The sequence below is a fragment of the Lissotriton vulgaris genome, unplaced genomic scaffold, assembly GCF_964263255.1.
Source record: "Lissotriton vulgaris unplaced genomic scaffold, aLisVul1.2 SCAFFOLD_340, whole genome shotgun sequence".
In the NCBI taxonomy this organism is placed as follows: Eukaryota; Metazoa; Chordata; class Amphibia; order Caudata; family Salamandridae; genus Lissotriton; species Lissotriton vulgaris.
This window is the reverse complement of record NW_028249633.1, coordinates 33,052-45,933: the sequence shown is the minus strand read 5'-3', so window position 1 is coordinate 45,933 and position 12,882 is coordinate 33,052. Positions and strand designations below refer to the sequence as shown.

Genomic DNA, 12,882 nt, shown 5'->3' with positions numbered 1-12,882 from the left:
GCAGCCATCTTGCATGGCGCCGAGGCCAAGCCCCCATTAAGCACTATATTTTTATAGGGTTATCCTCCCCAAGCAAACTTCACCATTTGGAAGGGGGGAGCTCCCATAGAGAGTGAAACTGTCTCTTGATTGAAACTTGCCTGCTCATTTATGTTTGGGAATTGATGGTGGGTCTCGGTCACATGCCTTAACCTTGTCCTCTATTGAAGGTGTTGAGCCTGGCATCTTCCATATTCCAAGGTTATCACTGCAGGCGATACAATCCTTTAGGGTTCCATTTGACTATAAGTTTCTCAACAATAGTTGTGATTCTCTATTCTAGCGACTGAAGATCACAAGCAGGAATCTTTTCAAAGAATGAAATCTAGATGTAGCTCAATCTGCCGGACCATGTGCGCTTTAGCCTTTCACCGAACCCAGAATAGATGATGGAATGTGAATGGAAACGTATTTCATTCTATAAGAGGCCCATGGAAGATCACAGTAGCAGACAACTCACCAAGCACCAAAGACTCTGCAGATATATGAATCCGGCTAGAGAGCTTTGAATGTATTTTAGAGCCAGGAACTGATTGGAATTGCTTCATTGTGAGTAAGAATGGGAGGAGGCCTCTCAGAGTTGATAAGATAGAGATGATGCTGTCGGAAAACAAGGAACCTTCTATTGCCCACAACCAGGCTGTCTGTCTCTTCAATTAATACGCAAGCTCGCTTTTGTTTGTTACCACAGGTGTCGTGGCCAGAAAGACCTGAACTCTTTAACGTCAGCTGATAACTATCATTATATTACTGGGAAAAAAATTAGCTTTATTTGCTGGAAAATCGGCCCCGCCTTGCACTGGATCCGAGAAAGTAGAATCATTCAGAATTGTGCCATATTTTTAATGCCGAAGATTTGTTTAATCCAAAAGGTGCTTTGTGGAAGCCAACAATCCGCAGTATGCTGATGATAAACTGGTTTCAGATAAAAGGAAAAGAGGCATTGGCAAAGCCATTAGTTGTGTGTAATGTGTTATTGTATGCCGCTTAGGCACATTACAGTGAGACACTTGAGAGGGAGCAGCCGGAGTAGACGGAGAGGGCCACAGTTATAAAGTTCTCCATCCTGAGTTCAATGCAAGCACTGGCGTTGAAGAGGAAGGATTCACGCAAACAGCCAATGCTGGTATCAATCCATGCCTTTTATATATGGGTTGTTGTCTCTCCAGTTTCAAGAGCCACAAGCCTAGATCTGAGGTAACAAGAGTTCTGGGCTCTTTTCCCTTTGGCCTTTCCAGGGGCGGATTGGCACTGCGGGCATTCGGGCATGGGCCAAAGGGCCGGTGTCTCCGTGCCCTCTGTGGGCCGTTTTTTTCCCCCCTTTCCCAGTCCACAGAGAGTGCTCACTGTGGACTAGGAAAGGGGAGGAAAAAAAACGGCCCACAGAGGGCACGGAGACCGAGACAGAGAAATTAATGCAGCTTCACAGTGCGGCCGTACAGCGATTATCCGCTGTGGCCTCTCTTCCCCCCTTGCCATGCAAAGCAATCCCGCTGGGGGTGGGCTAGGGAGATGTGATTGTTTGCAAAAATCGGCCTCCCTGGGGGCCAGGTGTTGCTCAGGCCTTTGAGCCATTTTCACCTCGGCCCCCCTGGGGCCCACGCAGCTCAGAAACAGTTTTAGTTTTAACACCTCGCCCACAGCCCTTCACATTCAGGGCATAGTGGGCAGGAAGAGTGTGTCACACTGTGTGGGCCAGGTAATGTTTGGAACTTGCACCATCTTCACCTCAGCCTCCCCCTGGCTAACGTGCCCTGGCTAACGTGGATGACCCAGTAGCTGTGTTTTGTGCTCCCCGAGGCCTGGAGGGCTGATTAATTTACTAATTGCAGGGGTCTTACTGCTGTTCATGTGCTCCTGAGCTGAAGGTCTGGGGAGGGCTGAGTAGGTTAGTAATAGCAGGGGCTTCCTGCTTATTAGGTGCTCCTTCGCTGGAGGGCTGGAATAATTTTGTGACAGAAAGGGGCCTTGCTATTTTTTTAGTTGCTCAGCATGTAGGCCATTGTCACCTTGGCCCTGTGTCCTGGGCAAGAACAGTATCCTCCCACTTTCATTCCTTGTCTGTGCCAGGGATATCTTAAGGATTTTGGGGGCCCTGGGCCAAACATATTTTTGGGGCCCCTGTTCGGAACAGATTTGAATTTATGATCCAATTTCACCTCTTTTATGCCCTCTTTCAGCTGGTCACTGGACAGAGCACTACCATACTTGTCCAAATTCTTAATGTATTGACATCTAATATTCAAGGACATTGACGTGTGTTTTCAATATTATAACACAGTAGCAGCTCACTAAAATTGCTGAAAATAATCTCAGTGACATCCTCCCATTTCTCATATGTGATGGCCTATTTGATCTGAAAGACATTTTTTGTATGGATGTTGCATGAAACGTAAACACATTTTTCTACAAAATCTCTGTGATAGATTCTTACTCATCGCCCATATTAAAAATACATTAAAAAATGGTATTTAAAACAATCTGTTTAAGGAGTATGCATGGTCATTAGGGCAAGATTCTCTGCAGAACAGAGCTGGCTCTATCAGGGGGCTCCCTGAAAGGCTGGGTCCCTGGGCCAGAGCCCACATTGCCCATGCCTTAAAATGTCTCTGGTCTGTGCACAGGCATATGTGGCCTGATGCCAGAGTTGCAGAGATGGGGATTCAAGTTTGAGTCCCAGCGTCTGCTCAACAACCTGTGATTCTGGGCTTAATTTACTAAATATTTCTCTACAAATGAGACCTCAAAGTGTTACCAAATGATGTTTCATGAAAAGGCACGCCCCTTGAATGTAGGGCACGCCCCTTGAATGTGGGCCACGCCCCTTGAATGTGGGCCACTTTTTTCGTTAGTGCCTGGGCCAAATTGTGATCCCAATCCGACCCTGGACCTTTCCTATTTTTTTCCCCCTAATCTTTATGAACATTGAGAAGAAACTCTTTGTGGGCATCCAACACGCCTGCGCACTGATTTGTTGTGTTTGCATTTTATTTGAAAATCGACAGAGGGTGAAATGTAAGGTATACCATGCAAGTTGGCTCTGCATCTCCAAAATGCCTCAACAGACCTTCAGCAAACGAAGAATCCACACCAAACAGTGGGCGACCACCGTGCCATAAAGAGGTGGTGACCATCCATTCTACGTACGCATGGACCACCAGCTCCCACTGGGAATCATATTTGATATTCGCGATAAGCAAAGGTATCTAAGGGGAGTCAGAGCTCAGCCTCACTGCCTTGACCCTTGGTGGGAAGCAGTGAAGGTCCAGGCGTGTCCCAGCGCCCCCGTCTCTCTATAGTGGTCACAACAACTATTTATAGCCCTATTTTCCCCCAAACATGTTTGTTATACCACGTTTATTTTCACTGGCACAGTATCCACTTGAGAAATCTGAACTTTAGATGAAATCAAGCCATATGCCTTTATTTTCAAATCCTGTACCTTTTAATATTATCGTCGGGGTTTCTTTTTATTTTTCTGGATTGTGTGTGCCAAGCCCTATACATTCCTAAACCCAGGCGGCGGCGTTCATTGTTAAAGCTATTGTTTGTCCTTCCATTGCACAGTGTTTAATAAACACTCTGACAGGAAAGCTCTTTAAACGGCTTTTCAGGGCGGTTGAATTCGAATGGCCGAATCGAAAGAGCTGAGAACTTTACCTCGAATGGGCCAGACTCCAATAGATTTAACAAGCACACCTGTCTCTCAATGTTGAAACCTGTCCCGCGTCTTGGCAAGTAGTTCCTTTCTTTCTGATTACTGAGATATAAAATGTCTCCCTTGGTATTTGATCACTAAGGTGATTCCTCACAACCCAACCTTTCTATTATTGTTCATGAGCAGTAATCGAAACCGAGTCTGTTCCTGTCCTCTAATCTCGCGATATTAGGTTTCAGCTCCGTCGGGCAGGTTACCTGAAGGACCCTCGTGCTCAGGGAGGAGAACTGAGATGCTTCTAAGCCAAGGAAAGTCCAAAGACATCACGAGAAACTCGATCTGCTTCAGTTTGAACTCCAGAGAGTCCAGTCCTTATAAGTGCACAGAGGCGACACAGTGGAGAATATGCACTAAATCAATGTGAAATGCAAAACCATAAAAAAAAACAGAAACATCCTGGAAGTAACTAACACATTTAGGGAATGCAATATGAAATAAAACTTGAATTATAAACAAAAAACAAATCTCTGACATAGATTACCTAAACGCTTTTTACATTTCCTGTTCAAACTCCATCAGCGTTTTTGTCATTGAGGTTAAGGGAGTGAATACGGGGCCTGACAGGGGCCAGTTTCATTGTCCTTTCTTTATTACTACCAGCTCTAAGTCCTGGTCACAACTCTACCCTTTACCACTTTCACAAAACTTTACAGCTGCCTCAAGGAAGCGTAGATTTTTGGCACAAAGTCCTGTCAGCTCTGTTCAGGTCTCACCTGGCAGCTCTTGCTCTCTGTAGGATGCTGTGTCCAGGATAGTAGCTTTAACCCTTTCGCTGCCAGGCCTCCCCAACCAATGCTAAGCCTTGTTTGGGATATTCGAGTTTGTTTACATTTAGGCCCCTGTAACTTTATTGTCCACACAAAATCTGCGTCATTTTCTCCAACATCTTGAGGATTCTAAAGGTCCCCAGGGTTTGTAGATTCCTCTGGAAGGGACAAAGATATTAGCCAAAATACAGCTATTTTTTTTTCTTTCAGAAAATGGGAGAAAAGTGCTACAGAATAAAGCTTCAGGTTTTTTTCTGTGCAAAGGTATCAACAAAAGTTTTGAGGTGCTAAAATCACCATCTTCCCAGCTCTCATGAACGGGCAGACTTTTGTCAGTAAACAGAAATGTTCTACACCGTTTTGGCATTTTACTGGGACATAGCCTATTTTCCTATTTGAAATAAAACATATTGAAATAGAGTTGAAAAAAACAGCCATTTGTGCCAAAGGTTTCACCTGTAACTACTTCTAAGTATGACAGATTTTTAAAAGATATATCGATACATCTGCTGGACACTTCTGCTTGTGGGGATGTATAGGATATGTAAGTTCACGAAGAACCTGCGGTACCCAGAGCCAATAACTGAGCTGCGTCTTGCGATGGTTTTCCATTGTGTACCCGGTACTTAGTACTTCATTTGGTAAAATATAAAGAGTGAAAAATAGGTACCAAGGAAACGTGGATATTTCTGAAACAAGAGCAAAATGCAGAGTTTAGCAGCAGTGGTGCGGTCATTCCTACTTGTCAGAGACCGGGAGGTGCGGAGACAGGGCTGAGTCTTCCCTCACTCCTCCTCCCAACAGCTCGTGTTTGAGGTTCGCTGCTCCTTCCTCACACCTGAGGGGGGGTCTCTATGGATGCAGCTCCGGTGCCAGGAGAGCGGTGAGAGCAGTGTCAGGGCTATGAGCTCTCATTCCTAAGGGGTGGAGACAGGGCTGAGTCTCCCCTCACTCCTCCTCCCAACAGCTCGTGTTTGAGGTTCGCTGCTCCTTCCTCACACCTGAGGGGGGGTCTCTATGGGCGCAGCTCCGGTGCCAGGACAGGGGTGAGAACAGTGTCAGGGCTATGAGCTCTCTTTCCTAAGGGGTGGAGACAGGGCTGAGTCTCTCCTCACTCCTGCTCCCCACAGCTCGTGTTTGAGGTGCGCTGCTCCTGCCTCACACCTGGGGGGGGGGGGGTCTCCATGGAGGCAGCTCCGGTGCCAGGAGAGCGGTGAGAGCAGTAGCCCCGGTGCCAGGACAGGGGTGAGAGCAGTGTCAGGGCTCTGAGCTCTCATTCCTAAGGGGTGGAGACAGGGCTGAGTCTCTCCTCACTCCTCCTCCCCACAGCTCGTGTTTCGGGTGCGCTGCTCCTTCCTCACACCTGAAAGGGGGGGGCAGGGGGGGCGGTCACACAGAGGAGTTGGCAGGTTATATATAGCGAGCAGCAGCGCTCACTCCTGCCAGAGAGGGGTCCGGGCAAAGGACAGAGACTAAGAGGATGGAGGGTCCCGGGTGTCAGGGGGGCGCTGTGATGGGGCTTGAGAGAGAGCCAGACCTGGAGAAGCCCCCACCGCACCCCCGAGACCCCCGGCCTGCAGAGGAGAAGCCGCAGCGTCAGGGGGGCGCTGAGATGCCTCCTGGGTGTGATACAGACCCGGAGACAGGGCCCCCTCTTTACAAAGAGGTCAGACTCAGGAGAGAGCTGCGCGACTCGGGGTATTCCACACTTTGCACCAAACCATGTATACCCCCTCATATGCCCGACCTCCCCATGACCCCGCCAGAGCCCGGGCGCCAGGACAGACCAGGACCGAGGCCGGGGGTTGTGGATGGGACTGGACCACAGCGGCAGAGGGGGGAGGCAGACAGGGGTGAGAGGAGGGACTCAGGCCTGGGGCTGCACCAAGACACAGAGAGAGGAGGAGAAGATGCGGAGTCAGGGGGTGAGATGCTACTGGGGAGTGAGAGCCCGGACAGGAGAGAGGCTCTGGAGGAGAGGTTTGTGACAGAGGGACAGAGGGGGGAGGGGCGCCTGCAGGATCAGGGAGACACAGATAGAGGAGGAGAAGATGCGGAGTCAGAGGGTAAGATGCTGCTGGGGAGGGAGAGCCCGGGCAGGAGAGAGGAGGAGAAGGAGGGGGCTGAGGGTGAGAAGGGGGAGGGGCGCCTGCCGTGTTATGGATACAGGAGGGTCTCAGGGGGGCTTCACGAAAACACAGAGAGAGGAGGAGAAGATGCGGAGTCAGGAGGTGAGAGGCTGCTCTGGAGGGAGAGCCCGGGCTGGAGAGAGGCTCTGATAGAGAGATTTGGGACACAGCAGACGAGCCTGATACCGAGGACAGGACACGCAGTGTCCACAAAGACACCCCCCGGAGAGAAGGAGAGCTGGAAGAGGAAGCGCCTGCCACCTACAGGTAAGAAGTTGTAATGACACGTTGCAGCAGCGAAAGGCGGAGCAGGAATTTGTAACTTTTTTATGCTTAGGACCTGGTAGCGGAAATTTGGTGAGGAGTTAGGAGTATCAAGTGAAGTAAAACAAGCATTGACAAAGCGAAAAGTTCTTGCTTGTATTAAATAAGCATCGACACAGACAAGAGATCCGACTTTAAATGCAAGTGTACCTTCGACTAAATATCTGTACTCGGCACCTGCTAAAGATCCAGATTCAAATAAACAGAACATGTGGGAAGAATACCATCGGGCTAATGTGCCGTTTGCATGCCTCTGGGTTAAGTCGCGCCTACACAGCTCATGGGTCACAATTAGGGGCTTAGAACCCGCCCACGGCTCACCATTCGTTGTTTCGCTGTCACTCTCATATGTGATCATTCCATTGCGAAGCTCCCTTAGGATTCCTTTCCTTTCTTGTGTCAGTTGAGTTCCTCCCTGGAGCACGGACCAAGTACATGTCTTCTTCTTCCTCATCTTTGCCCTTCCGTGCCTTTTTGCAGCACACTTAAAAAAAACATTTTTATAAGAATTTCAGTCGTGTTTTTGAATGTACAATGATCTTTCTCACCTTGATCACAGACACACAGCTTCTTATTTGCACTGTCTTTACTTTTTCTGCCATCTCTATTGAGTCTGTTGTTACTTATACTAACAATTGAACTACTTTACGCCACTCAGTGCTATGCTGCTCGACTCTACGTGACTCCACAACTCACAATACCATCCAATGGCATTCTACTATATCCTTCGCCACTCCACTCCACGCCATCACACTCAATGCCACTCTACGCCTCCACTCTATTCCGCTCCAACCGAAACCAATCCAATCTGCTGTATGCCGCGCCACTCTTCGACACTAGATACCACTCCACACCCCTTTACTCTACACCACTTTACTCTACACCTCTCTACTCTACTCTTCGCCACTCCACTCCACACCATCACACTCAATGCCACTCTACGCCTCCACTCTATTCCGCTCCAATCTAAACCAATCCAATCCACTGTACACCGCGCCACTCTTCGACACTAGATACCACTCCACACCCCTCTACTCTACACCACTTTACTCTACACCAGTCCACTCCACGCCATCACACTCAATGCCACTCTACGCCTCCACTCTATTCCGCTCCAATCTAAACCAATCCAATCCGCTGTACACCGCGCCACTCTTCGACACTAGCTACCACTCCACACCCCTCTACTCTACACCACTGTACTCTACACCAGTCCACTCCACGCCATCACACTCAATGCCACTCTACGCCTCCACTCTATTCCGCTCCAATCTAAACCAATCCAATCCACTGTACAACGCGCCACTCTTCGACACTAGATACCACTCCACACCCCTCTCCTCTACACCACTTTACTCTACACCAGTCCACTCCACGCCATCAAACTCAATGCCACTCTACGCCTCCACTCTATTCCGCTCCAATCTAAACCAATCTAATCCACTCTTCGACACTAGATACCACTCCACACCCCTCTACTCTACACCACTTTACTCTACACCAGTCCACTCCACACCATCACACTCAATGCCACTCTACGCCTCCACTCTATTCCGCTCCAATCTAAACCAATCTAATCCACTCTTCGACACTAGATACCACTCCACACCCCTCTACTCTACACCACTTTACTCTACACCTCTCTACTCTACTCTTCGCCAGTCCACTCCACGCCATCACACTCAATGCCACTCTACGCCTCCACTCTATTCCGCTCCAACCGAAACCAATCCAATCTGCTGTATGCCGCGCCACTCTTCAACACTAGATACCACTCCACACCCCTTTACTCTACACCACTTTACTCTACACCTCTCTACTCTACTCTTCGCCACTCCACTCCACACCATCACACTCAATGCCACTCTACGCCTCCACTCTATTCCGCTCCAATCTAAACCAATCCAATCCACTGTACACCGCGCCACTCTTCGACACTAGATACCACTCCACACCCCTCTACTCTACACCACTTTACTCTACACCAGTCCACTCCACGCCATCACACTCAATGCCACTTTACGCCTCCACTCTATTCCGCTCCAATCTAAACCAATCCAATCCGCTGTACACCGCGCCACTCTTCGACACTAGCTACCACTCCACACCCCTCTACTCTACACCACTGTACTCTACACCAGTCCACTCCACGCCATCACACTCAATGCCACTCTACGCCTCCACTCTATTCCGCTCCAATCTAAACCAATCCAATCCACTGTACACCGCGCCACTCTTCGACACTAGATACCACTCCACACCCCTCTCCTCTACACCACTTTACTCTACACCAGTCCACTCCACGCCATCAAACTCAATGCCACTCTACGCCTCCACTCTATTCCGCTCCAATCTAAACCAATCTAATCCACTCTTCGACACTAGATACCACTCCACACCCCTCTACTCTACACCACTTTACTCTACACCAGTCCACTCCACACCATCACACTCAATGCCACTCTACGCCTCCACTCTATTCCGCTCCAATCTAAACCAATCTAATCCACTCTTCGACACTAGATACCACTCCACACCCCTCTACTCTACACCACTGTACTCTACACCACTCCACTCCACACCATCACTCTCAAGGCCACTCTATGCCTCGACTCTGTTCCGCTCCAATCTAAACCAATCCAATCCACTCTTCGACATTAGATACCACTCCACACCTCACTACTCTACACCACTGTACTCTACACCACTCCACTCCACACCATCACACTCAATGCCACTCTACGCCTCCACTCTATTCCGCTCCAATCTAAACCAATCTAATCCACTCTTCGACACTAGATACCACTCCACACCCCTCTACTCTACACCACTGTACTCTACACCACTCCACTCCACACCATCACACTCAATGCCACTCTTTTAGCCATGCTGAACAGCAGTTATGCTAAAAGACAATGGCAAAGCTAATAGCTTTCTCGTAGGCGAGACCTACTGGCTTTGCCAATGCTGGTTTTTAGGAAGCTGCCCTTTGCATTTTCTTTATGAAGGAAGCATCATCTAAGGCAATTCTAAAGGTCTCACATGTGTCCCCCTTAATCACTCAATGCAAAGTGCTCATTGGTCCGAATACAACAATCCCGCTGTTGTTGGGCCTTGGTGTAGTGGTCACATGCAGCAGTCATGTGTGTCTTTATCGCGCCTCGATGGCAGCACCTACAGGGGTTCTGCACACAGGAGGGATTTTAGGAGCCAGGTCAAGAGTGCAGCTCTGAATACCACCTCTTAAGTCACCACACATGACATACTCAGACTGCAGAGCCAAGGGCAGTAGGTCTGGCTTAGAAAAATAAGTGCCTCTTCACTGCGTTCAAGTGTCCAAGTCTGCACTCAGTGACTCTTCGCCCCTGCACTGAGTCTCTGACACTTGCACCCATGCCCTGTTAACCTATTCATGCATTCACCCACCCACTCGCTCATTCACAACGCTCCACAATTGCAATCTTGCCAATCAGTAAAGGTGCGCTTACAATAGAATGGCATACTTGTTTCCTTTGCCAAAGCTTGTTTGATGTTAAAAGCTTTTTGGATAAAACATGAATGTGAGTTAATATGTTATTTGAAAGAGAACCAGGATATTAGATACAAAGTTCAGGATTTGTTCTCCTAGAGTTTGATAATGTATATAAAGACTCTTGAAAAGCTATGTTAGGGTTTGTTGGGGAACAACCTTTACAACGCAACTTTTACAACGCACTATCATTACAACACAGTCATTACAACGCAGCATCCCTTATACGCATGCCATTACAACGCAACCATTATCACTTTAAGATGCTCACCCACGCACACAAGGCCCTCCACGGCACCGGACCAGCATACCTGAACAGCTGACTCAAATTCCACGCACCCCAAAGGACCCTACGATCAGCTCAGCTCTCCTATGCCGTGGTCCCCCACACCAGAAAGACCAGATCGGGAGGCCGCTCCTTCTCCTTCCTCGCAGCCAAAGCTTGGAACACCCTTCCGCTCCACCTCAGACAGACAACATCGCTCCCGTTCTTCGCAAGAAACCTCAAAACATGGCTCTTCGACAGACCCCCTCTTTGATGGAATGGAACCTGCACCCCCCCAAACCCCCCACCCCTAGCGCCTTGAGACCCATATGGGTGAGTAGTCGCGTTTTAACAAACTCCTGATTGATTGATTGATTGATTGATTGACGCATGACACTACAAAGCATACAATTACAACTCATGTCATTACAACGCAGTCATTACAAAGTATACGATTACAACGCATAGTACCCTTACACTATCCAACACTTACCCTACTGTTGCACCCCCTGGAGTTAGAATAGTATTTTTTACCCGTCCACTATCTAATACTTACCAAACATGCAATGTAATGGTATGCGTTGTAATGGTATGCGTTGTAAAGGTTGTTTGCATTGTAATGGAATGCGTTGTAAAGGTAATTTTTTTTAAAATTAGTTGCAATGGCATGCGTTGTAATGGAATGCGTTGTAAAGGATGTTGCATTGTCAAAAATGTGTTGTAAAGGTATGCGTTGTAAAAGTATGCGTTGTAACGTCATACATCCGGCTTTGTTAGACCTGGCATCATTGGCATGAGTCTCCCTTCCATTTTGACGCATTGCCTCCTCTGTTTTGATATGTTTTTGCTGGATTTATGCTTTGGGCACTGTGCCACTGCTAATCAGTGCAGCAGTGCAAGTGCTCCCTATATTAAATAATGTACTGATTGGTTATTCCATGATTGGGTTATTTGATTTATCCTTCAGCCCCTAGTACAGTGCACCATGTATGCCCAGGGCTTGTAAATCAAATCTGCTGGTGGGCTTGTGGCACTGGTTGTGCCACCCACAGAAGCAGATTGTAAAGTGTGTCTCAGGCCTGCCATTACAAAGCCTGTATGCAGTCTAGTACTGCCATGTCAACTTGGTCAAGTTGCCAGTCCCTAAACCTTCCCGTTGCTTCATATTAGACACCCCTATGGTAGGCCCAAGGCCAGGGTGCATTGTAAGTACAAGGTAGGACATGCTCTGATGTGTTTAGCATGTTCTAATAGTGAATTGAAGCCATTTTCGTTTTTCACTATTGAAGGCTACTTGTTCTCATAGGCCAGTATGGGCAGATAAGATTGTTACATTCTTACAATCCTAACTGACTCAGGGAACATGGTAGAAATTCGAATTTAGTATGCCTGAACTCAGAATAATATAATACATATTTTAGTAAAGTTTATTTTAATATTCCGTGTTTGCAAATACCACCTTTAGAAAGCAGGTATTTGGTTGCCTAACAATTTGAGCCTGCCTCTGCTGGGTTGTGTATTCCTTGTATGGGTTTGTGAGTGACCGGGCTGGGGAATTCCAGGAGACAGGCTGGGACAGCCCAGTGGTGAATAGGGAGATCTACTTCTATATGGGAGGGTGGAGTTGCACCGGGGACCTGAATAGGGTTGGGACTTCCTTCTACAATGCTGGCTCCACCCCTTGTGGCTTTTCTGGTGTCTCGGCCCTGCACTGTGAAATGAGAGAAGGAATCTTGTCAACAAAGTGCTCCAGAGCTGTATCTTCCCTCCCCTGTGCTGGCTCCACCTCCTGTGGGGCGACTGATGTCTCTGCCCTGCACAGTGAAAGGAAGAAGAGAGTCATGTAAACAGAGTGCTCAGGAACTGGTTTGGACTAGGCAGAGGCCTCTCTGCCTTCAGAGAACAAAGGATTTTGGGGTATAAATATTGGGACCCTGCTCCCAAGAAATTAGATCACTTCTCGAACAAGAAACCTTTCTGCTAAGGAGAAGAACCAAGGAAGCTGCAGGAGTTGTACTGCCCCCTGCCAGTGTGTGTTTGTTCGGTTGGCCTGCAGTGGTTGCTTCATTGCCAAGGGAAAGGAGAAGGAACTTTGTAAGGACTTTGTAACG

At 48.1% G+C, this 12,882-nt stretch overlaps 1 protein-coding gene across 1 annotated transcript; it reads left to right on the top strand.

Moving 5' to 3' along the window:
• The first annotated feature begins 6,004 nt into the window (after positions 1-6,004).
• LOC147663512 (uncharacterized) lies at positions 6,005-6,934 on the top strand. Its single transcript, XM_086950397.1, has one exon. It carries the CDS (start codon positions 6,005-6,007, stop codon positions 6,932-6,934), a length of 930 nt encoding a protein of 309 aa, XP_086806523.1.
• The last annotated feature ends 5,948 nt before the right edge of the window (positions 6,935-12,882 follow it).